The sequence below is a fragment of the Aythya ferina genome, assembly GCF_964211825.1.
Source record: "Aythya ferina genome assembly, chromosome: 14".
Lineage (NCBI taxonomy): Eukaryota > Metazoa > Chordata > Aves > Anseriformes > Anatidae > Aythya > Aythya ferina.
In genome coordinates, this window is record NC_140312.1 from 14,639,322 (window position 1) to 14,666,717 (window position 27,396).

The 27,396-nt window shown below is 37.6% G+C and overlaps 2 protein-coding genes across 3 annotated transcripts in view; one reads left to right on the forward strand and one right to left on the reverse strand.

The window, feature by feature from the left end:
- Nucleotides 1–27,396, reverse strand: part of DOCK2 (dedicator of cytokinesis 2) — a 192,208-nt gene that overhangs the window by 82,176 nt on the left and 82,636 nt on the right. The gene's annotated exons all lie outside the window — the stretch shown is intronic.
- INSYN2B (inhibitory synaptic factor family member 2B) overlaps nucleotides 1–27,396 on the forward strand; it is a 42,072-nt gene that overhangs the window by 9,771 nt on the left and 4,905 nt on the right. Inside the window, exons 2-3 of one of the 2 annotated variants that reach the window (XR_014697878.1) lie at nucleotides 16,726–18,907; nucleotides 25,310–25,384. Coding sequence is in view for 1 of the 2 variants with exons in the window: in XM_084535550.1 (XP_084391676.1) it covers nucleotides 17,496–18,886; nucleotides 25,310–25,384 (1,466 nt within the window). In the remaining variant the exon portion in view is untranslated. The remainder of the gene's footprint in view (nucleotides 1–16,725; nucleotides 18,908–25,309; nucleotides 25,385–27,396) is intronic. The other variant, XM_084535550.1, reaches the window with a different exon arrangement.

Sequence of the window (27,396 nt, forward strand, 5' to 3'; positions counted from 1 at the left end):
TATCTGTCAGTATCCTTTGAAGTTTACAGCTTTCCCATGTGGAAAACAATCTTCAGGCTACAAGATGTTTTTGAGGATGCTTACTTCTGTATGGTTTTTGAGTATGTTTGTTTCAATTTCCACAACTACTAGAGACCTTTAAAATGCCAGCTGAAAAAAGACTGAATTACAAAACAAACAATGAAAGACAAGCAAGTGCCACACAATTCAGGACAGCACAGATGTATTACAGAGATGAGTATCAATAATTAACTACTCCAATAATAACTTTGTTAGCTAAAACCAAAATTTGACTCCATACAAGTTAGAAAGGCTATCTGATAAAAGGCAAAGAAATAGCTTTGCTTTTTTTTTTTTTTTTTTTTTTTTTTTTTTTTTCTTCAACATCACTGGGACATTTGCTTATGTTGCCCAGAGAAATGGCATGCTTATTTCTTCAGCAAGGTTCAGAACCCTTGCTGTGTTCATAGGTTTTAATTTTTTCCTGTAGTGACATCAGTAGATTATGAAAGGATGACCTATCATCCTTTCTGTTCTGACAACTCTAAATGACATCAAGGTTAACCATAAGCCAGAGGACAATGAAATGCTTATCTACACTTCCATGATTTTTAACCACATTGTTGCAGCTCTCCCTTCTGAAAGCCATTCAAAACAGACTAGGCATAAGGTCTGGTTGATTCCAAATGCCTTCACAAAATACATGCTAAAATATCATCTCACTTTTTTCCCTGTCATTGTACTGTTTTCCTCTTAAATATGATATGGAACTTGTTATCTCATTATATGTACCACAAACACCTCATGCTGCCCTTCATCCTCCTAAGATTATGCAACTGCGTAACATTTTCTTCCTTCTGTTTCTATATACATAGTGTGTGGCAGGCTGAAAAACCCATAGTTACTAAGCCTCTCCCTTTAACTTTACAACACCCAGACATCTCAATAAAATCCTCTAACCTCAGAGTCCCATTTTCTTTACATTGACATTTGAAAGCTAATATTGAGAGACTTAACAAAAACTATCAAGATTCAGAACTGAATGCACTAAAAGAATTAGTTCACAAATAGAAATGCAAAGCAGATAGAAAACCTATAAATTCATCCTCCTAGTATATATTTTAATATATTTTAACTTGGCACCTTCAGCACTTCAGTCCTTATGGGCATTTGGGTACCTATGTAACTTGGACTTTTCCAACAAAAATTTATTCACAAATAAACAAGCTTTGGATAAAGATAAGCTTATACTCCTTCTAAATATCAAGGGGAAAAGTAGTTATTTTTGAGCACTCCTAACATGTTACTACTGAGACAACTTTAAAATCTCATTACCTGAGTCAGCAATAATCAAAAAAAGATAAAAGAATAGTATTTGAATCAAGTATGAAAAACAAATCATCCACTGGTTTGTTTTACCCCAGTGGGACCAAACTTGAGTGATTTGCCATCCAACGGCTTTGAAGAAAGAACAATTTTAAGCCTTAAATATATTGAAATAATGCTACAAATGGCAATAATGCTATAATTTAGAATTGCTACCTCTAGCAAACTGAGTTGCAGAGAAGCTTACATTCAGTGCCTGGGGCTCCTAACACTGGGAGAGCTGGAAAGCAAAGAGAGCAATTGTAAGGCTACAGTACTTCCAAGGCTGCAAATAATTAACTCAAGTATTTTATTTTCTAATCATCTCCTCACACATAGTGAAACATCTGGAAAACAACTTATCTCTACTTTTAGAAAAGGTAGCTAGGCAATAACTGCAATTTATTTTTAAATGCTACAATTTATTTTTAAAGGCATGTGCCCTGCATAATCTGTGCACCTCACAAGCAACATTGAACCATACACAGGACATTAAAATACACAGAACAAAAGTCAGTGATAAAATGACAGAATAAAATCACAGAAAACTGAGGATACCAGCTGTACAAAACAGAAAACATGACTGTAAAGCAAACGAACAAGCAAGCCCAAAGACTTTTCTTCATCACACACTTCTCATGTATTCAACTGGAATCTGTCAACATACATGTCACTGAACTTGCCAACATCTGCAGAGTGGTGTATCTTGAGGTAAAATGACTCATAGCAGATAGAAATAATCAACAAAGGTTTCACTCTTTCTCTACGCTTCTCAACAGTCCTTCTCACAAATGGATAATTCTGGTTTATGATAGTTTGGGGATGAAATGAAACAGAATTTATACAAGAATCTCAACTACCAGTCCAATTGACAATTATATCACTGCTTCATTTTGCAAAAATTGAAAGAAAAGGCATGCCAGTTCTTTAGGTTGTCTTAGCAGACTACACTACAGCAAGATAAAACTTGAGAAAAAGGTTGCTCTGGTATTGAAAAGCAGGCATGATTATAAATAACGTTTTCTCAGGAGTTCCCAGCTCATTATATCTCAACCTAGATATTTTTCTCCACCTGCAGCTTTTTGCAACAAAACCAGGGAGCTTACAGGAAATGTCTCTTTCTCTGCATATATCCTGCCAAAGCCAATAAGCATAATTTCAATCTCTCCAGCAGTTACTGCCAGCCATTTTCTGGTAATCCAGTCTCTTAACTGCTATAATTCAATTCTCTCACATGGAAAATGTTTGTTGTGTGTTTTTGTTGTTGTTGTTGTTGTTTGTTTGTTTTGTTTGTTTGTTTGTTTGTTTGTTTTTTCAGAACCAGAAGTTAGAAAGAGATAGAGGAAAGTATACTCAGCCTAGTACACACAAAAAAAATGCATTTCTTTAGAGCAAAATATGCTGCCACTTGCATTTCTGACGTCATCCACTGGCTGGAAGGAGTACGGGTGACAAAGCTGTAAATTGCAGATTTTAAATTCCAGCCCTGCTACCATGATGAGATTTGGCACAAGCTTTCCATACCAGTTTCTCTATTTCTATAGAAAATCCAGAAGCCATGGAGAATGCATTTCGGCACAGTTTCTTCTCTTACTGTCTCCCAACACATGCTAGAAGGTTTGTGATATGAGAGCAACTGTTGACTCCTCCTTACATTCATTGAATACTCAACATCCTGAAGTGGCCAGAATTTAGTTACTTGTTTGTTTATTTTAAAGTTATGGACATCCTGGAGAATCACAACTGAAAATACAATGCTTGCAAGACTTGAACTAGAAATGCAGAACAGGAGATTGCTAAATATTTTTCTTTACTCGCTTGCCATGTTATTTTGCAAATTATCTGGAAAACAACAACAAACCCCACAGTAATACAGAAACCAACTGAAAGCTAAGGAACTGCACCAAGTTGACTGCCCAGAGTTGGTTTTCTGAAAGTAAGCAAATACTGCAATGATGGAAACAACTCAAGTGTAGAAGTCAGTCTTCAGCAACTTCTCTTTTTAAATGGCTTAGGTTAGAAATAGTCATTTTTCCTGGAATGTAAATCTCTTACATACATTCCACATATGCATAGTTGAAAAGGGAAACGGTGCTTAATGTACAAATATAGCATTACCTCTGTACTCTTCCTTTTCACTATCCCCCAACAATTCTAATAGGAAGAACGTATCAAACACCCTCCAAATGGAAAGGAACTAAAGAAACATTCTTTCCAGTACTAAGACATGCATGGATATAAGACAATTATAATTAAAATTTCAAAAAGCACCTAATACAGTAACTTCTTACTTGAGGAATTCAGAACAATCTGCCTGGAAAATGAAAGTATGTACACCTAGAATACCCTTTTCTGAATAACAGCATCCCCTCTAATAAGTTTGCATATCCAGTTTAACAAGGAAACACGTCCATGATTTTCCCTTCGTTGCACATATAGCCCTAACATTAGACTTCTCTCTGTTCCTAGTATGTTCCAGTCTTCACTGCACAAAAGAAGACAAGTCACATTTCCTCTAGCTATACTCTCAACAGGTCTGTTAAGAGCCAATTCTGACCTAAAATCATATTATCAGATCCACTGGGAACTCTGCAGGAAGAAGTAAGGCTCAACCTCTCAGCCAGGCTTAACTTGCTTAACTTCACTTGTTCAAGTAGTGGCCCCCATTTTTAAAATTGAATCATAGTATTAAGTATTAGGAGTTAATCCAATATTCCTGTATTCCCATGTAGAGCCCTGTGCTATACCAAACAACCAAATTAAGAGAAAAAGCAGAATTGTCTTCAATTATCAAATGATATGTTATATTGACCAACATTATTCATAAATACACACAATGAAAAATTACACAACTTGGGGCAGAGAGTGTCATGTTACTACGTGATCCCAATATACATAGGTACTACAGATATAAGATAACATTATGATGTTTTCAAAACCCAGAAATACAGCAATGAAAACAGCAGTGTTCTGTAAAACTCCACAGACTTATTTATTTTATTTTATTACTTTTTTTACAGAAGATGGCATATTCTTTTGGTTACATACTTCTTCTTGCATACTGCATATGTTAATTTTCTCAAGGTCACACAAACATCCTCATAACATTTTATTAATTGAAATTTAACAAAGCATGCAATACTCTTTTCAATGCCAGTGTTACAGGAGCATATACATTCATATTTAAGGGTTCTACAGGTCACAAGGAGATAAAAATCATACTCAGTGTATGCAAGTCTAGGCAAAGATCATGTTTCTTTTTCAAAAAAGAAGCTTTATGCACAGGAGGGTAAAATAATGCCAACAGGGGAATAATGGTTTTTTGTTTGTCCAAATCAGTAGGATCAAAAAACAAAATATATCTATTTTCAGTATGCAATGAAATAGAATTGAAATTTGAATAAAACTTTGTCCAAGTTAAACTGAATGGATGGATATACTTCAAAATCACAAACTTAGTCCTTATTGTTAATCTCTATGCAAATGGGGCCTCAGTTGAATGTTTACCTTACCAACTACATCTTGAAAACTGAAATAAAAGCTGAAACCTAATGCTGCATGCTACAGCCAACATATAAAGAATATAGATCTCTGCATAACACAAGATTCTCATATGGAAGAAATCCCTGAAAGCATCCATGTGAGCCAAGCACTCAAAAGAAAAAAAATAGTTTTCTAATGAAAATATTTGTGTAGCATAAGAACAAACTCCATCACTTTTTGTTGCTCTGGTACTAAACAAGATCCAGTGTGATGACAGGAAGAGATTACATTACAAAATCATCATAAGACACTTGAGATAGATTAGGCTTCTTCTCCTGTCTAGAAAAGATGTAGACTACTTTCAGAAATAAACAAGTGTTAAACACTGTAAAGGAAGAAGTTCAGCACAGACATGAAGCAAGTGTAACCTTCCAGAAACTGGAAGGAGTAAATACACACTCCCGGTCTCTTTTTCCTCGCCAGAACTAAGATTTTGAATAAACAAACCCAAAAATTCAGACAAGAACATATAACATTTTATGATGTTGCTATCTTTAGTTTGGTGCTCTGCTAGTTGAACCAACACAGGACATGAAATAAGACTGAAGTATGTGTTATGTCCATCCTGTCCCCCCCCCCCCCCCCCCCAAGAATAATAATCAAGAGATATGGAAATAGATAATAATAATCAAGAGATACGGAAAAAGGTAATAATCGTGTAATCAAGAGATATGGAAAAGAATTTTTTGGTAATATACGAACAGCTGACATCTGAAGGAAGAACAGACAGAACTCAAAAGTTTCAGTTAACATATCAGTTATCATACCAGGAGAAGTGTGCCAAAACCATATATTCAACACACAATATAAACTTTCCACAGCAGTCTTAAAGACACACAGAGAAAAAGTAGGGAAAAGAGAAACCGTCACTCCAGAAACCATGTAAATCTAGATTTTAGTTTGCTACTCAGCAAATACATTGTTTGGTTGTTGGCCTACTTGTTATAACTACACAACTAAAGAAAAAAATCAAAAGATAAATTTCATTAACTAGTATGGCTAGAATCAAACAGCAGAGGCCTGCAAAGCAGCATACTCTCAGAGCTGCATGTCTGCCTATGCACAGACTATCTATATATCTACATCTACCTACAGATATAGATAATGTTAACTTTTTATAAAGGCTGTATGCAAATTTACAATAATTTAAGGTGTAGTATGTATGCTCACACTTCTACACTGAAATCAAGTACTTCCAAATATTTTTTTCAATGAACAGGAAAATAGTAGAATACCAGACTTATATGAGAAAGAGCAGTGAAATTTTATGCTATGAGACAGCTATTTGGGCACTTTCCAACCCACCAACCTGTCACATTGGATAACTTCCATTTCCCTTTAAGCACTCACGCATTTTTTCAAGAAAAAATTCTCAGTTATAAGTACACTTATCTTTGCAAACTAACACTGCCAAAAAAGAGTGGGGGAAAAGCCTTTTATGCTATATATGTTGGAAGGAATTTATTCACTTACTATCAGAAAAATGTGTTGTTTCTTATCTCCTCAAAATAAACCTTGAATTAGCATCCCCTAAATACAGTCTCCAAAATAAAATCTCATTTTATCATCTCTTCATTTATCATCTCTATTTTTCAGTGCATCTTCTACACTTTGTGCAGAATGGCACTGCATCATCTCAAGCAAAGTATAGACATATCACAGTCAATTTTCATTCCTAAAAGTTGCCCAGCTTAGATCATTTTTTGCTAAAGTAAATACCACAGTATCTCCTCTACTCAGTCTCACCAACCTGAAGTAATTTTTATATCTTGATGTAACACTAAAACAAAATCCTATAATCTCTTCCTCTGCTGAAATCCTTTTCTTTTTCAAGATAGACGATAACATACTACCCTGTATTACTGATCTATGTTAGATCCTTCTCTCCATTCACCTTCATCCCACCTTCAGGTGGGTCACAAAACCTGCTAGAACTACTTGAATATATATATAGTTAAAAAAAATAAATAAATCTTATGCTCTTCTTAGATTCTTCTTTCTTAGGTGCTAAGCAAGGTTCATTCAACATTACCAAAAACCACTGCAGCAGGGAACAAGGGAACATTTGAGCACATACAGGAACACAAACATAGACAGAAATCTTCTGTGGCAATGCTCACAATCAGAACAGAATATTCTATGTACTGGCCAATGAGAATAAATAATCAAAGAATACTATCCAAGACAACCTGTTCACTGAAGAAATCTCCAGATACCAGACTATGCTACACAAATTATTCTATCTCTCACAAAAATAAATGCACTCACTTTCATAAACAGCATTTTGCTTTACTCTGTGAAACTCAAGGCAGTAAGACGTCTTACTAACTGATGATCAGCCCTGTACATGTAGAGGTCATTTAAAAGATTTCTCTCTGCTGTTTCATGTTTCCTTCTTTCTGTCAGCTTTTTCCATTGTATCATTGCAGTCTGCAAATTTGCACTTTGGGAGAATTGTTTTAAGTATGTAGGCTCTGCACCTTACATGCATTTTCAGCTAAAAATACTTCCTTCAAAAGCTTGCTTGCAGCTTATCTATACTTTCAGTTCATTTTCATCCATGCCCTTACACAAGAAACTATGTAAAATACTTCCTAAAACTTCTTCCTTCTCATCTTCAAGATTTCTTTTTTAAGAGAAAACTTTTATTTCTTCAAGAGAATACTTATATTTTTGTATCAAAAAGACACGAAGCAAATTTTGCGAAAACGTCAAGATTTGCATACCGTCACTCACTGTATGACAGACTGCTCTTGCCATATCTCTTTTTTGCCAACAACAAATACTTGTTTGCCATATGTCACCTTTGAATACAAATGTCATGAAGGAGGCACTTGAGTCTCACTTGAGTCTGACATCCTGAGCAAGTTTTGGACATTTGCATGTTGAAAAAAAAAATTGTGATTGGAAAATAATGAGGTGAGAATATTTCATGTTAACATCAGAGCATAAAGGCGATGATTGCCTCTTTTCAATATATGCTGAAGGAACTCTTTAAATAGGTACTACTTATTTCCTATGTTCAAAAGGTAGGGAAAAAGAAATGCAGATTATTAGAGTGTCTAGCTAAGCTGTAAAAATGATACTATACAAGTCTCCTGAAAGTTAAAAATTTATCATTTCAAAATTTTGCCATTTTGGACTTAAATCTACATCTCAAACAGAATAAATATGCCTACCTATTTAAATATTAAATTAATCGAGATACTGTGCTTAAAATCAGTGCAGAAACGTAAAACTTGAGTGTTATATTTAGAGAGGCTACATCAAGAAAAGCAAAGCTGCTTTTCATCAGATTTTGCGGGGGGGTGGGGGAGAGAGGGAGGATAATTTTTCCATTTCTGAAAAGATGATGTACTGGTTTTTCATGCATAATTTCCAAAGATGAAGCTTTCATGCAGAGCAACACAAAAGGAGGCCAGAAGTGTTCTCTCCAACTTTGCCTGATATTCCTTTTCATACTCTCTTAATATGTTTTACAAGCTCCGAGAAACTCACCCAGTTTGTTAGAGACACCTCCTGGAAACAGAGCTTTCCCAACCATTCCCTCTGTCTTTCAGACTAGAGAGGAATAAATTCAAATCAGGAGTAGTCTGTGGCTGCATCTGCAGACAGGACCCTCAATCATCCAGTGGCAGCTCACCACTGCTTCCTCTTTGACTGGGTGCCAGGCATAAAACCAGGATACACAGATGAAAAGGGAAGACTGAGATTGTGTCAAAACATTGGACAGTAATGTAGAGGATATTTGGCAGCATATATATAAATAGTGAAATAAAAGATAAACTAAAGGAGAATTAGCTAAAGGGCTCTCAAAATAATCTGTACTTAGAGCGGCATTATTAACAGGGCAACCTACACAACTCAATTTTAACAGTTAATTCTGAGAAGCAAAACAAAGCACATCATAAAAACAGTTGTACTTAAGCAACGTCATTGTGAGTAAAATAAAACAAATGAGACATCTATGGCTTTTTCAAGATAGTCCTTTGCAGACCCTAATAAAAATTTGGGAGCCAAAGTTCAGTTTGCTTATCACAAGATACAGATGATACTTTTTATATTGTTTTGATGACAGAGACTTGTTGTAAAATAATCTTTCTGGATTTTAGTAAAAAAGGAGCTGTGAAACAGAGGAGCAACCCAAACCATTGGAAGTATAAATTATAAAAGCAAAATAGTGTTAAATCAAACATACTTTGGCTAAAGGAGAGCAGATGGGAAATGCTTGAAAGCTATGACTACTTCAAAGAGAGAAACCCAAAAAGTCAGTATTATGCAAAACAGAAAAACATTAAAGAATGACATGATAGACCTATCTGACAGTCAAGTATTCTAGGAAATTTATTCATGAAAGAATAAATCTCCCTATGGAAGTAATGGAAAAAATCATATTAAGACCCTCTTTGTACTATGCAATTCCCTTCTGTCAATACACAACAGTAATTAAGTTGCTTCGGATCTGCCTAACTTCTTAAAATGTGTTATATCATGGAGTAAGATACCTTAGATGACCTAACAGTGTCTGTAGGCTACCTTCTGATTGTGCAAACAAATTGTCCTCTTACAGAATGAAATCAGGCAGTTTGTTTAAATAGCATAAAGCTAGAAGATCCTTGAAGCTCCTGAAAGCACCACTGAAGTCTATCAGAAAATTAGACAAAATAATGAAAAGAAGAAACCAAAGATGCTCCTATCTAGAAAGTATTGCTCAGCAATGTAGTATCGCTAAGAATTTCACTGCAGAATGCAAACAAATTAAAGCAGCTGTAATTTGTGACACTATTAGATTTAACTATGGCCATTAAATTTAATAACCATTAAATATAATTGACTGCCAATTATATCTCTGTCCTAACGTCCTAATTGGTTAATAGGTAACTGCAAAGTGTGATATGTTTTCATCTCTATTTTGACAAAAAACAATTAAAAAAAAATAATCTTAGATATGACAGAAACTGTCTAATAGTAAATTCCCAGCAAATTCTGGAGTAAAGCTTTCCAACAGAGTTGTTGTACCAGACCTGAACAGCACCCTATGTAGCTCAGAGGCTAAGAGCTTATATCTGAAGATATATCTAAAGATATCTTATATCTTTATATATTTCAGCTTGATTACTGGACCAAGATCCATGAAAAGTCATTTAGAAAAGCAAACAAACAAAAAAACACCTAGTTTAAATTACTAAAATATATTTAATTCGTTAGTAGCAAGAAATCCCAATCAGTTTGCATCCCCTTTTACTACACTGTGTGCAAATTAGGGTTATGCTCTTTGCTTAAAAAGATCAAAAGTCATTATTTGACTATAATCATCATGTAAGCTGTATGATGCAATTGGTTGTATAGGAAACTTAAAACTATTTTTTCCCTGCTTACTTTTCCCCAAGTAAAAGCACTGCATATTTAATGAGAATCAGCACTGTCACATAGTTGCAGCTGCAGCTTTACGTCAGTATCCTAATATGACAGGGTCAATTAAATATTAACAAGCCCCTTAAACAAAGCGTTACATAGAAAAGATTGCCTCTGTGACTTCATACACTTTCAAAAAGTTTTAGTATTCATGTGGGTACATTTTGTACAAAATGCAGTACTATAGACTGTTGATGTGCTAGGTCTGTCGTGGTCTGAGTTCTGCATGGAACAACTGGATGGAAACATCTCCTTTTTAAACTTTAAATGGGTCTAAGCAGAAACATGACAATGAGGCGCTTACCTGAGCCAACAGGTCCCTTCACCACACCATGTGCAAGTCACAGCTCCAGCTGTATATACACAAGAACTTTCTGACATTTAGCAAATAAGCAAATCTCTAAGTGCTCTGTAAAAACACTATCTCCTCAAAGCCTATACAATGCCTCTTCTAACAGATGATGAGATTCAGACAGGCAGAGAGGATGAAAATGAACACATCGAGCCTAAGCCAAACCACATTTCCCATATTTCCAGAATGCACGTGGTGCAAGGAGGGATACTCCAAACACAGAAAAAATATCAAAAGCATTAGTATTTCTGAGTGCTTGTCCCAGGGACTGAGATAAATGAAATCACACTTCTTTATGGCTACAAAATCTTGTATCATTCATAATTGGGAAAAATTATGCTTAAATATCTGATGATGGTGTCTATTTTCAAATTAATTGCCTTTTTTTTTTCTCCAGTATGATTTCCAGAGAATGATATAAGAGGCCTACATAATGTCTCTCTATTATTCTATTCCAAACTCTCAAAATCCCCTAGTAACCTCATGCTACTATAAAAGAGGCTGCTATAAACATGAAGGCTACCTTAAATTAAAGGTGAAGCTATCAAAAATAATTCCGCAGGCTGCTGGACTGTGATGAATTTGTTTCTGGCCTTACTGAATACAAAAATGCTGTTAAAAACAAACAGGACTAAAAACTCCATTGGGGTTTCTTATGTTATAAAAAATTAAATTGTTCATTAAAAATCATCCTAGAATGACTTAACAACAATGGTTGCTTTAGATGTTGCCTTTGAGAGAACACTGAACAAGGAAAAAATTGAACAACAGTAAGAATTTTGAAAGGTAAATAACCAATAAATTACATTACACTTTTAGATTTTAAAAATTACTTCCTTTTGGATAGAGTATTTTTCATCCAGCCTTAAGTTTTACATTTCAAAAAGAAAAACATGTAGCAAGCTGTCTTGTATTTTTTCCCAACATATATCTTTTAAAACTTACTGTGCACTGAAAAGAAGAGAGAAAGAGCATCTAAACATGACTCAGCTTTGAGGAAGGAGTGGAAAACAAAGTCAACTTCACACCACTGTTTACGATTATGCTTGGGCATAAGGGGAAACCAATGCAGTTCAGCTTAGGATATATTATGACAAAAGGGCAATAAAAGGGGAGAGATTGTTAGAATCATCCAACCCCCAAAATTTTAAATCCATCTCTAGCTCCTCATACTATCTGCTGCTATGTGTTTCAACTTAATCTGCAGAGATTTCAGAAGTACTATCTGGCTTATCCTCAACATCTCTCACATCTCTCATGATTTTGGAGAAAAAGACAAACACAAATATATATATATATATATATATATAGAGAGAGAGAGAGAGAGAGAGAGAGAGAGAGAGAGAGACTAAATTAAACCACTTGGCCAATACCTATTGTTGAAGTTCACAAAACAACAAAATGGAAAGTGAGCATGATGCCAACTGACATCCAAATCAATGTACAAAAATTGTGAATTCATATTTGTCACTGAAAAAAATTCCACTTCAGACACTAATTTATTTTTTTTTCCCAAAAAGAAAAAAAGACCACAAACCAACAAACCAACAAAGTATCTTTCTTCCAAGATATGGAACTGTGATAAAGTCAGCACTAGATTATTTTTTTGAAATTTCTTGTGATGGAATACAGCATTAGCATATTTAGAGTTAGGGCCAAGTTTTGCTATGACTAGTAAAATTAGTCATCAGAATTCTCTCTAATCTCTGAGCTCTTCACTATTTTCAGAAATCTCAAAGATGTAAGAAAGTTGCATTTGAAAAAAATCCTCCATCTTGTTGAGTTGTGAATCCAGGTATTAACTAGCAAGTTCGGATCTGGCCAAAACACAAGTACAACAACATTCTGATGCTCAGAAGTAAAAGGTAAACTACACTGATCGTGTTCTTGCTGAAAGCCCTCACAAAATGCTATTAGCCTAGCGTTTTGGTTATTTTTAAGTGCTTGGCCAGAATTATTTTCCAAGAAACAATAGCTTTAGCATGTGCACACAGGAAAAGCAGAACACTACAAATACAACACGCTGTCACTACAAAGAAAAAACATTTTTTATAAAGCAGACTAGTAAAATGGAAAATCAAGATGTCAAACTACAACTAAATGAATCTGAAAACCAGATCAAATATTCAACTTTTTCATCAAACTGCAGCTGCACTTCAGTCAGAAGAAGGGCAGAACCACCACAAATACACCTATACTCCTACAAAATCACTACTGCCCTTCACTACATGCTTTTTCAATTTACGCAGTTTCCTACAATCTCCACTCATCCTTAAAAACTGCATCCCTCTACACATAGCTTCAGTCATTAACCTAAAATACAAACCAAAATAATGTTTGACTCTTTCAAAGAGAGAGAGGAAAGGAAAGATTGAAGAAAAATTATAAGAAAAATATACTATTTCTTCTGGTCATTCTCTGCCTGGCTGACTAACTAAGCTGTCTGTGCACTTCTAAATACTCAGAAATGATTCTGAGATTAGAAAAGTAGTTTAACAATCACTGTTCAGAAGTACCTGCACAAAGCAGACTTCAAAAATCAAAATTTGCTTTAATGGTATAAAATAACCATAAAGAGTAATTAATGGAATTAATGATATCTATAGTCAGATTCACATACTCGAGTCATGAAGAGCATGAAATATGCACCATATTAGTAGCAGTGTTTAATCATAAGCATTAACCATCAAACAGTTAGTAGGTCACTTGCTTCAGCAACCACTGAATGAAGAGACTGGAACAAATCCACTGTGCTAATTAAGCAAAATAACCATGGCAAAAGGCTTCTCCTCAAGATTGATGAGCAGCTGCCCACAGAAGGAAAGGGAAGGAAGAGGCTGGATGCAAGGTCATGGAACCTTGGCAGAAATTCAAGTCCAGTAAATTTCTCCTACCAAAACTGTTACTAGTATTACAACAGATAAATTTAAGACTGGCATTTTTATATATATATGTGTGTGTATATATATATATATATATTCATTTTTAGGAGTGACATAATTAATATATTAGAGGAATTTCTATAAAATAGATCATTAGAATTCTTCATACTTCAGTCAATGCAAAATAATGAGCAAAACAAAACCCATAAATATTTGTACTAGAAAAGTACAAGAGATTATATGCTGGATTTGGGACAATGCTATTTAAACATTTTAACTGGAAATGTTACATTGACTTAGGAGACAAAGACACCTGTAAATTACTGAATTTCGTGAATTTGGGTTTTAAACACAAATATTTTAGCATTGCTATCTATCTATATATATTTCAACTTTTTAATATGAACAACGGCATTGAAACTCTCATTATAACAATCCATACTAACCCCAGATCAGTGGATAATAAAGGTAACAGAAATGGTACAGAATTAAATGTGCAATTTGCAGATTAAGAAGTCAATAATCTATCTCACTTGCCTTCTATAGCCAAAGTAGAGAGCTCTTATAAAAACCTTACAGGCTTTCTACTTGTATTTAGAGTAGGGTTAGCTCCTATCTGAATTTAATTGGGTAACTATAACTTTAAAGTAGTCCGTCTGCCTGGAGCATAGCAGCTGTGATGGGAAGTGGGGAATATTACTGCATTATTTGGATAAATTCTCAAATAAAACTGTAAAAAGCCTCCAGTAACTACTGGACAATATGAGAATTCATAACTTGGCACTGGAACTTAATTTGTAAAAACTATTTGACTTGTTTATTGTGTGCATTTGTTTAGAGTGAACAAGCATTACAGTGATTTAAGCTACTTGACAATTAATGTACATATTTGTTTCCTGTTACTTTATGGAACATTTTTCTCTGCATTGAAATCACATGATATTCTCATTTTTTTCTAAAGCTTAATAATAGAATAGCGTATTATTACTTTGCTAAAATTACTTTGCCAGAAAGTTACATAAGACTATATAAGCTTGCTATACCCTGTAATAAAGTATCTTTCCCACTACACTCATTACATCAGTTCCTCTAAGTTAAATATAGTAAAGTTTGTGCAATGCTTAAAAAAAAAAAAAAAAAAAAAAAAAAAAAAAAAAGTATACTAAGGTAATACAAGCAGTCATGGTAATTAAATCAGCAGTTGAACAGTGCCTTAAATTAAGACCATGCTAGGAAATTAGCCCCAATCTTAAGAATCTTTGTAATTCTGTAATCATAAAAGCAAATCCTATCAGATTATTAAAAATCCTAAATATATTTCCCATACTTAGCACAAATTTCTCCTCTTAACCCTATTCTATTCTATCAGACAGTTTTAGATGTAGCAGTCTAGCACTATTTGTTGCATAGTCTGAATGCGGGCCCAAACTATTGTAATGTAGGTAGGAGAAATCACATTTGAAGTGAAATCTATAACACAGATTATTTGGGTGAGGAACAGAAACTACATCTGGAGTGAAAAAGTCTTGACTAAAACACATGCAATTTAAATGTACATAACTTGAACAAAACTACATACGGTATATACTCACCTCTGTTCTAACTCAGAAAGTCATCATGAGTCTAAATGTGTAACAAGGATTGCCAACAAAATTCTATAAAAGTAACAAATTTTAAGATGAAAATCTTAAAATGAAAATCTTAAGATAAAAATCTTGAAGTAACAAGTTTACTTTTGGCCTATGTGATTCCTAGTTATATGTGAAGCAGTCTTCTTTTTTTCCTGCTCTCTTGCCTTTATATTTTCTTACTTCAACCCTAATACATTGTAAGTGAATTAGTGATGCACTGTGATGCCTTTCCCATGCCATGTTGTGCCACATATTAGCTGCTCAAGGCTTCATATTCCGAGAAGTAAACAATACTGTGTAACCCTTGAGTCACTGGAACATGCCACTGTTCAGCCTGCTACAGGGTGACTGCCTAGTTTAAAGGAATCTTCTATGTTACACCTAAGCACAAACTTATGAAAAAACCATCATCAACGCAGGAGATTTGGTCATAATCTGCATTTGCAGTGACAATTCACTATCACTTCAAGTTTCACTAATAATACCATTTTTATGTAACAGATACATAGAATTTGAAAGTAGTCAGTGCTCATTACACCTTAACCTATGAATGCTGTGTCTTTGTGGCAAACGAAGCTTCATAATTGAAATGGCAGCTGTGACAATTGGGTCAAAGCTTTATTTTTGGGACACAGAAACAATTAGTGGTTGTATTACAATTGAGAAAGGCTAAAACATTTGCAAGTAAAATTTTGATAACAGTCAGCTCATAATAAAATGTTCAATTTGACTTCTGTGCTTCCTAATTCTATTTTGTATGCAATACATCGTCATTATGAATATATAATTGATCTTATTTTTTTCTCAGAGCCATAAGTCTAAATGGTCACTCAAAATATTTAACATTTGCTTTTTTATGAGCTCTGGAGAAGTGACAAACCACAGTTTTAGAGTCCTGTTTCTTGCATGCAAATTGAGTGAAATGCTTTATATGCCTGTGCAGCCGATTTCAGTCCTGATCACCACAAATTGGATACTGTGAGGAAAAGATTTCATGTCCCAACAGGAAGTTCCATTTGCATTAATCTCATTTTAAAACATCAGAGTAACTTATTTTCTCTTAAGCAAGAATCATGCTCAGATACGAACACAAAAAATGAACAACTAAAAAAAAAAAAAAATTTAAATGCTGAGTTTAAAACTTGTCACCAAATTAAGTACTCAAATTTTTATTTTGCACTTCTTGTATACTTCATACATAACAAGACTTACTAGCCATTTGTTAAATCTGAAACAAGACTTAAATCTTAAAATCTAGATTTGGCCCCTGATTCAAACCTACACATGAGTACTGTTCACAACAAAATAAAATTATTACTCTGAATGTTTTCTTTCCATTTTTAGTTGTTTTGTGACATTTCATGTGAGGAAAACTTCAGGTGCTCCAAAAATTATAGGAAAAAAACAATCATTTTTTATACCAGGATCTCACTGCCAAAGTTATAAAACCATTGGAAATTAAGTGTTGTTAGAGGTAGCAGAAGAAAATTACATTTGGTAGTTTGTTCATCTACAACTGTTGTCTTCTTACTTTCAGGCAACATTTCGTATTAATGTGCATTTGCTGGTTATTCACACTGGACCACTCTTCAGATGTCAAAGTACTTACAGAACTTGACCAAATGACACAGTCCCTTGGATACAGTTGGCCTCATACTTACATGAATGGAAGTATCAACCACACAAAATAATGTCTCTCAGTGAACCCTACTGGATATTAGTTTTGCCTGCTCAGAAGTGGTTACATTTTGCTTAACTATACGGAAAGATGAGTTGCATCTGCAACATTAACAAATTTTCTGAAGAAAAATTCTTTCTAAAGAAAGCAATTCTGTTCGGTATTAATGGATGTAATTCCATCAGTAAAACTATGCATCAGAAATGAAAGTGCCCCAAAAAGTTATAAAGCCTGTTGTTTAGACAATATGCATGTAAGACATATGTAACAGACATAAAAAAGCTGCATCACTGATGGAGAGCTGACTGTCAAGTAAGAGCCATCAGGAAAGCCATAGACTCAAGCTGACCTTTACATTAGTTACCTATAAGCATAACTGTCTGCTTTGCTTCACAACACAAGGATTTCTGGATTCTCCAGCTACAAAAAAATCTTTCCTTAAATTTGATATTTAATATCTTTTTCTACTGTTTGGATTGATCAGCAATTAAACTTGAAAGAGTATCCCTAAAGAGAACATGTCAGCTAAATGGATATACAATAACAAGACGAAGAACGAAAGGCTTAGTTTCTTCATTAGTAAGGTATTCATTTCCATCTAAGGAATACAACCATAAAACAGAGCTCAAATGACAAATGAAATGGGTCGCAAAGAAACACATTATTTGCAGACTTTAAACTGTGATTTGGTGGCCCAGCAAAACATGAAAATGCGTCCAGTGCTGCTGAAGAGAAACAGTCTGGATTCAGTCGATTTTATGAGACAGCCACACCACCGCAGAAGCAAATCTCAGCAAGTTCGTTTCAAAGATGATGGTATGAACATGAAGACAGCAGGTGTCACTGAACTGGGTACTAATCCAGCCCAAGATATTGCATTAGTGACCAGAAATAAAGAAGTAGCTAGGCACCACAATTTTTTGCTACAGTCTCCATCTTTTCCCAAGGCTCAGAAAGGGCTTCAAAATATTGCCATACAAACATCTCCTAGCCTCAGGAAACACTTCCCTGTTTTTAGAAGAAAAAAACTGGCAGTAAGCAAATCATTAACAGAAATGCCAACCGAGGCTGAAAATTGCATCCAAGCAAATGGCAATCTTTCTGAGCAAGACATTATGTCTTCAGACCTCTGTTATTTAAGAATAACTAATCATTGGGAAGATGGATTTAGGAACAGTAAGGTAAATGGTCAGTTAAGTCAAAGACCATCAGAAGCACAAAGAAACGGACCTATCCATACAGATGATTTCTCTGTAACAGAAAAGACAACTGTTTCTACACAGGTGCCTGAATACATTCATGTGAATTTTCCACAAAACAGCAATACTTCCACGGATGCACCAGATACAACCGTGAATTTAAGTAATTCACTACATTCTTCTACTATCATAAATAGCAATGAGAACAATGAAAAGAGCATGCTGTCATCTGATTGTGAAAAAATAAACCCTTGCCTAAACCATTCTGCTAATTACAGTGAATGTAATCCTCATTCTGACTCTTTTGAAGGAGATAAAAGTGACTCTGAGCTGCTTGTAGTCAGCACAGATGCAAGCAGTCAGGAAACTACGCCATTATCACTTCCATCAAATCACACCATATCTCCTTGTTCCCTCAGAGACCATCAACAAGCAGGAGAGCACAAAACAGGTTCCAGCTGTGTGACACTAACAAATGATGATCACGCAGTAATGTCATTGACCAGCAGTAATGCATCAAAATCTATTTCTTCATGCAATACTGAAATTGAGAAAAATTCTACCCCGTCTGACGTTTCCCAGTGTAACAGCTGTTTAGAAGGATTTCACATAAAGTCTTATCTGCCAAGGAATGAAACAGACCCACAAACCAACAAAGAGATTAGTGAAATAAATCAAATTCATCTGGCACATGGTGAACTATGTGCCCTACAAGGCAGGCTACAGTCTGTAGAGGAATCCTTGCTGTCGAACCAGGAGAAGATTAAAGTCCTTCTGAATGTAATTCAAGACCTTGAAAAATCCAGAGCCCTCAGTGAAGGGTACGGTGCATTTTAATATCGGTAATATATCAAAAATCTGAAGTAGATATTATCATTCTTTTAACCTTTTTTACTGAAACATCTTTCCCTGAAATATTCAAAGATGAGTTTACAAAGATGATCTCATTCAGTTTTTCCAATATTTAGGCCCCTACAGAAAAGCAAGTCTCTTTACAGCTTGGCTTTAATTAACACTGCCTTTAGTAAACTCAGTGTGAGAGACAGTTTATTAACTCTCTTTGTTATTTAGATTTATGGTGTCAGATACAATGCTACCTACACATGAAAGCTGGCAGCTTCCATCTAGCTAAACTCTCTACCTTGTGGAACAAAACCCAACAGTCTAATATACTAATGCAATACAACAAAACTACAGCAAGCCAGCTTTCTCTATCAAGGTCAGATATGCATTTAGTGCCAAGAGTCTTATTGCTAAAATAGTTTATATCAGCAAAAACATGTTCTGTTCAATAAATTAGTCCTATCTTCAAGAGCAAGCAAATATACTAGTGGCCAAAGCACAACATCTGCAGCCTGTTTTTGTTGGGGACTGCATTGTTGGTTACATTTCATGATAGCACACACAAAATAGCTGCTTAAGGGGAATGTCTTTACAAGAAGAAAAGGCACAATGCCAGGTTACTTTCAAGATATACAACGTGTAAGGAAAGTTTTGCAGGAGGTGGAGATTAGTGCTTAAAAGGGGTTAAAACTATGAATATACAGCATGAAGATTCTGAGCAAGAAATCTTTTAGGAATCTTAGATTTTAGAAAGACCACTTTCTGTACTGTCATTAAGAATGCACAATCTGTATTTATTTTTAGTAAACAGTGCCATGTCTATTAGCCAAAGCTGCAATGATTACATATCATTGAGGTGGAGAGGTTGAGGGCCATCAGGGAGTGTGAGCGGGAGATAGACTTCTGGAGTAACTCCCTGCAGGGCCTCAAGGGGAGGTGCCGAGGTGAGACTCCTCAAATGGGGGCGGACCCCCCGCCCTGTCCCCGTCGGGCAGAGGGAGGGGATCTGGGAGCTGAGGAGGAATGGAAACAGGTCCCTGCTCGACATCGCAGGCGATGCTCTCCCCTTCCGGCCCCACCTTCCCAGGTGCCCTTACACAACAGGTTTGAGGCCCTAGAGATTGAGAGACCAGTGGGTGAGGAAGAGGTAGCAAATGTTCCCAGGAGGATGCCTGGGGCGAGGAGGTCGACTCCGCGCCTCAGGACTGCCTCCACCAAGAAAGACAGGAGGGTTATTGTTGTTGGTGACTCGATTCTTAGGGGAACAGAGGGCCCTATTTGTCGGCCTGACCCTACCCGTAGGGAAGTCTGCTGTCTCCCTGGGGCCAGGGTCAGGGACGTTGCCAGGAAGCTTCCTAACCTGGTACGCCCCTCTGACTATTACCCCCTTTTGATAGTCCAGGCGGGCAGTGATAACATCGAAGAGAGAAGCCTCAAGGCTATCAAAAGGGACTTTAGGGGACTGGGTCGGTTAGTGGATGGAGCGGGAGTGCAGGTGGTGTTTTCGTCCATCCCTATGGTGGCAGGGAGGGGTTCAGAGAGGACACGGAAAGCCCACCTGTTAAACACGTGGCTCCGGGGCTGGTGCCAATGCAGAAATCTTGGGTTTTTTGATCATGGGGCACTTTACTCAGCACCTGGCCTGATGGCCGCAGACGGGTCCCTATCTTTTAGGGGAAAAAGGATCTTGGGCCAGGAACTGGCAGGGCTCATTGAGAGGGCTTTAAACTAGGTAGGAAGGGGGATGGGGCTGAGGCTAGGATTGTTGGGGCTGTGCCAGGGGGAACAATGGCAAGGCCGGAGGATAAGGCAATGGCCCAGCTGAAGTGCATCTACACCAATGCACGCAGCATGGGTAACAAACAGGAGGAGCTGGAAGCCATCGTACGGCAGGCAGGCTACGACTTGGTTGCCATCACGGAGACGTGGTGGGACCAGTCTCATGACTGGAGTGCTGCAATGCCTGGCTATAAGCTCTATAGAAGGGACAGGCAGCATAGAAGGGGTGGTGGTGTGGCTCTCTATATTAGAGAGTCTTTCGAGGTTGTAGAACTCGAGGTTGGGAATGACAAGGTCGAGTCCCTTTCGGTTAGGATCGGCAGGGACAACAAGGCTAGTGTCCTGGTCGGGGTCTGCTATAGACCGCCGAACCAGGATGAGGAGACGGATGAGGAATTCTACAGGCAGCTGACGGAGGTTGCAAAATCATCAGCTCTTGTACTCGTGGGGGACTTCAACTTCCCTGACATATCCTGGAAGCACAACACAGCCCTGAGAAAGCAGTCTAGGAGGTTTCTGGAGAGCGTGGAAGATAGCTTCCTGACGCAGCTGGTTAGTGAACCTACCAGGGGTGGTGCCCCGCTAGACCTTCTCTTCACAAACAGAGAAGGACTGGTGGAGGACGTGATCGTCGGGAGCTGTCTTGGGCAGAGTGACCACGCAATGGTGGAGTTCACTATTCTTGGCGAGGCCAGGAAGGGGACCAGTAAAACCGCTGTATTGGACTTTCGGAGGGCTGACTTTGAGCTGCTCAGGACACTAGTTGGTGGAGTCCCTTGGGAGGTGGTTCTGAAGGGCAGAGGGGTCCAGGAAGGCTGGGCGCTCTTCAAGAGGGAAGTCTTAATGGCGCAGGACCGGTCTGTCCCCACGTGCCCAAAGACGAGCTGGCGGGGAAGAAGACCGGCCTGGCTCAACAGAGAATTGTGGCTTGATCTTAGGAGGAAAAAGAGGGTTTATAAGCTTTGGAAAAGTGGGCAGGCCACTAGGGAGGACTTTAAAGAAGTAGCGAGGCTGTGCAGGGACAAAATTAGGAAGGCCAAAGCTCATCTGGAGCTCAATCTGGCTACTGCCGTTAAAGATAACAAAAAACGTTTCTATAAATACATCAACACAAAAAGGAGGACTAAGGAGAATCTCCATCCTTTACTGGATGCGGGGGGAAACCTAGTTACAAGAGATGAGGAAAAGGCGGAGGTGCTCAATGCCTTCTTTGCCTCAGTCTTTAGCGGCAATACCGGTTGTTCTCTGGATACTCAGTACCCTGAGCTGGTGGAAGGGGATGGGGAGCAGGATGTGGCCCTCACTATCCATGAAGAACTGGTTGGTGACCTGCTACGGCACTTAGATGTGCACAAGTCGATGGGGCCGGATGGGATCCACCCAAGGGTACTGAGGGAACTGGCAGAGGAGCTGGCCCAGCCACTGTCCATCATTTATCAACAGTCCTGGCTATCGGGGGAGGTCCCAATCGACTGGCGGCTAGCAAACATGACGCCCATCTACAAGAAGGGCCGGAGGGCAGACCCGGGAAACTACAGGCCTGTCAGTTTGACCTCAGTGACAGGAAAGCTCATGGAGCAGATCCTCCTGAGAGTCATCATGCAGCACTTGCAGGGGAAGCAGGCGATCAGGCCCAGTCAGCATGGCTTTATGAAAGGCAGGTCATGCCTGACGAACCTGATCTCCTTCTATGACAGAGTGACGCACTGGGTGGATGAGGGAAAGGCTGTGGATGTGGTCTACCTTGACTTCAGCAAGGCTTTTGACACCGTCTCCCACAGCATTCTCCTCAAGAAACTGGCTGCTCTTGGCTTGGACTGGTGCACGCTTCGTTGGGTTAGAAACTGGCTGGATAGCCGGGCCCAAAGAGTCGTGGTGAATGGAGCCAAGTCCAGTTGGAGGCCAGTCACTAGTGGCGTCCCCCAGGGCTCGGTGCTGGGGCCGGTCCTCTTTAATATCTTCATCGATGATCTGGATGAGGGCATCGAGTGCACCCTCAGTAAGTTTGCAGATGACACCAAGTTAGGTGCGTGTGTCGATCTGCTCGAGGGTAGGAAAGCTCTGCAGGAGGATCTGGATAGGCTGCACCGATGGGCTGAGGTCAACTGCATGAAGTTCAACAAGGCCAAGTGCCGGGTCCTGCACCTGGGGCGCAATAACCCCAAGCACAGCTACAGGCTGGGAGAGGAATGGTTGGAAAGCTGCCAGGCAGAGAAGGACCTGGGAGTGATGGTGGATAGTCGGCTGAATATGAGCCAGCAGTGTGCTCAGGTGGCCAAGAAGGCCAACGGCATCCTGGCTTGTATCAGGAACAGCGTGACCAGCAGGGGTAGGGAGGTGATCGTCCCCCTGTACTCAGCTCTGGTGAGGCCGCACCTCGAGTACTGTGTTCAGTTTTGGGCCCCTCGCTACAAGAAGGACATCGAGGTGCTTGAGCGGGTACAGAGAAGGGCAACGAAGCTGGTGAGGGGCCTGGAGAACAAGTCCTACGAGGAGCGGCTGAGGGAGCTGGGCTTGTTCAGCCTGGAGAAGAGGAGGCTCAGGGGCGACCTTATCGCTCTCTATGGGTACCTCAAGGGAGGCTGTAGCGAGGTGGGGGTTGGCCTGTTCTCCCACGTGCCTGGTGACAGGACGAGGGGGAATGGGCTTAAGTTGAGCCAGGGGAGTTTTAGGTTAGATGTTAGGAAGAACTTCTTCACTGAAAGGGTTGTGAGGCATTGGAACAGGCTGCCCAGGGAAGTGGTGGAGTCACCATCCCTGGAAGTCTTCAAAAGACGCTTAGATGTAGAGCTTAGGGATATGGTTTAGTGGAGGGCTGTTAGCGTTAGGTTGGAGGTTGGACTCGATGACCTTGAGGTCTCTTCCAACCTAGAAAATTCTGTGATTCTGTGATATGTAACTTACTTATGCATTATAAATAATAATCATACTACCCATGTAATTCACATCAGAAGACTGAAGAACTGAACTTTCATATGACAAAGTATAATTTTTGATATTTTTATGCTCAAAAAAGATTTTACAATGTCCTAATAATGCTTTACAAAGCATTACCAGCAGTTCCAACTTGCAATAAATATAGCTTTAAAACGTATCCTAGATATCTTTTATGATAATGTAGTACTTTCATCAAGTACTTTTAATCTTTGGGGAAAACAGCAAATAAACCTTTCAAAGAATCAAGAAAATCAAAGAATTCCTTTTTTTTTCCCCTTTAAAAACAAAACAAGACAAAACACTTTGAGGTCTAGGTTACCACACATTTACTTTCATACACAGCACAACTGGCTGAGTGTACTGGGTCTGGCTGGGAAGGTGTTTACTTTCCCCCCAGCAGCCCCTATACTGCACAAACTACAACACTCAGGCACCCAGATTTAATCATCTATGCATAATTGGTTTGTGCATAAAACAAAAACCTTCATTTTAGCATCAAATCATGTGTATCAATACTATTAACTGACTACAGTTAAGGAATACATGTGGTAATCTTCACTCCATTTTCTTGCACCAAGTTTGTAATAGCCTAGACACAGCTGACAGAATCCACAAACACACTGATAACAGGAAAAAAAAAAAAAAAAAGTTTACTTTAGAAGAACCACAAAGGGGGAAAAATATTCAAGTAGGTTCAAGTGCAAGCAGTCTAGTTTAAGCAGTCTAAACTACTTTTTTACTACTGCCACACAAATAGAGATCTTCAGGGATCACAGAATCATCTAAGTTGGAAGAGACCTCCAAGATCAGCTAGTCCAACCTCTGCCCTAACACTACCAAGTCCTCCTATTCCTACCCCTATGTATACATGATATATCATGTATGACAGAGTGGACAAGCTTCAATTAAGTTTGTGTGTCTAACCATTAAAAAGAATAGCCTGCTGTAAAGCATACATTCAGCATTCTGTTTTTTTCTGTTACCACATGGCTGAAAACAAATTTTTTGCCAAGTGTCCTGAAGTTTTTCAGAGATTCCATGATCAAGATCCATCCATTTTGCTAGAATCATCTAGCAAATACAGCAGCAAAACTCAACAAAGCAAGTGTTTCTGGAGGTAGCACAACAACCTATGTGAAAAGTCTCCCCTTTAACTCCAGGAAGAACCAGAAAATTATCTTGGTACCACCTCATTTGTTTTAATTCAAATAAAATGTATTTAATATAAACATTATTGCATTCTTGAGATGTAAGGAGACTTCAGATTGTTCCTAATACAAATCTCCCCACCTTACAACTTATTCACCTCTAGTCACTGTTAAGTCACTTACTTGTTTTCTTAACACTCTTCATTTGTTAGCTGTTAATGTTAAAAATCTGAACTGTTTATACTAAAGTGAGATGACATGAAAAGGGGAAAGAATGGAAAGCATATGGGTAGAAATCAAATTAATTCACTAAAAGCATAGATATACAAATATTTCAAAGTGAGTTTATAAGCAGCAACAGTATGATTAAGTGTGGGGGGTGGGTTTTGTAAAGGAACCTTGAATTACAGAATTTGGCACTGAAATTTTTAATAAGAACAATAGAAATGATTAACATAACTTTCTTCATGAGAGAATCATAGAACTATGTTAATATATTTACAAGTACGCATTACATGAAACTACTGTCTATTACAGGCGCAACTTTTTTCACACTGGTCAAGACCTCAACAACTGCAGCACCTGTCAGAACACCGCATGTATCATTTACAGGTACCGCACTTCTCTGCACAATTTCCTGTTGTCCGATTATCTCTCACAAATTTACAATACTGTGTTCTGTTCACAGATATAAAAGGTCTGTTTTTTACTATAAATAGAATTTTTAACCAAAGACCAAGGGGAATATGTGAAGGGTTGTTGTTTTAACCATTTCTCCCCCTCAAATACAGAATAATTAGGATTGGTGTTATCTGAAGTACTATACATCTGAGGCCTCAAATAGGAATTTCCACCAAAGTTTCACAGTGTTACTATTACCACCATGCTTTGAAAACCTTTGAAGCAGCTCCTGATGATGAAATGCCCTGTGTTACATTTTTCAAGCTGAGATTTCTGTAATAAATTTGGATTTTGGAAAAGATTAACACTGAGTTCTACAAATGCCAGTAAGCTACAGCTACAGTTCATGTTTATGTGCAAAATACAATAACCACCCCCACACTTCTCACTTCAGCAGATCAGCAGATGCTTATTTGTTTCTTTCTTCCTCCCTCACAATAAAAACAAAACCAAAAAACTTTGCTATACATACCACATTTTTATATGCTGTATTATTTTAACATTTATTAAAAGGAACAAAACAAACAAACCAAAAAAAAAAAAAAAAAAAAGGAGAAAAAAAAATCAAAACTTTAGTGGAAAATGAACTTGACAGAAACAAGTGTTGGAGTCATTAATTATGACCCAGCATAATTAATGAATAAACTTGACTTGAAAGATCTCCTAGAAAATTTGGATCCCTTCAAAGATATTAATATGTTCCTGAGATTTTACATATATACATCTTTACATTTACAAGAATAATAATAAAAAAAAAAGGGTAGGAGACTCTTTTACAGAGAAAAGTTTCTCTTCATTTCGAAGAGTATGGCAGACCATTAGCTTTGCCAGCTTGTAAGTACTATGCCTTTAAAATATTCTTTTAAAAATGGAAATAAGACATATACTATACCCATAGGAATGTGGTTTTCACACCACATTTTCTACTTATGCCAAATATATTAAACAGATTTATGTACTTGTTCTGTAAAGTCAGGGTTGGACAAAGCATTGGAAATTATCGCCCAACATATAACTCAATTGAGAACTGATGTCCTAAACCTCTCGTAATGAATTGAATATTTATCCTTCTGAAAGCACTTGACATCACAAATTAAATCGCACATCTCCTCTGAGATAAAAATTGCTAGTCTTCTCCACAGTACATTGGTTACTGCAGGAAGTTACATGAATTATGCAAAACCATGGACTCAGTCTCTACAAAAAGGAAAACCTGGAACCATAAAGATTTCCTTTACATAGTCACCGCCTCTGAACAACCACTGAACAATCTCTGACCCTTTACTACAGGATATCTTCTCTCTTTGGAAGAAGAAACTAAGATGCTTACCCTCCCTTTCAGTTTACCTAGTTCTAATACAGGAGAGATTGTGAGCAAAAAGCACAAGTATTTGAAATAAAGGACAGAAGAAACAGATAAACATTGATGTGCCTTTTGGTTTACTAGGTAGTTCTCGATGTTAAGGTTGCCTAGAGGTTTACACTGCAATAGTTAGCAGAATACATACAAGAATACAGTTCCTGCTCTGAACAATTACTAGCGTTAAGAGACAAAACAGAAGACAGCAAGGAAACTTAATTGTTTCCACTCTTACAGAGATATCCCACAAGAGGCCATTATAAAAGGACTTCTGAGTAACTAGTATTCATTGTAAGTTCATTACAGATCCATTGGAAAACATTCTGAAGGAAGCAACTGTGCTCGTCAGTTTTTGTTCTAGACAGACCCATGTAATTCCTGTTTCATGTAGCCAAAAAGATCGGTGCATGTATTTTTTCTATCCATGTAGCATCACTATTGTCATTAAATATGGAACTGTTTCACCTTCCTCCCTTTTCCTGCTTTTCAAGAACCTAAGTCAGTAGTGAGTCAAACACAGCAGAGTGATGTGTTAGTGTCACTGAATCATCTTCATCACTTATCCTTTATCACCTAATCAGCA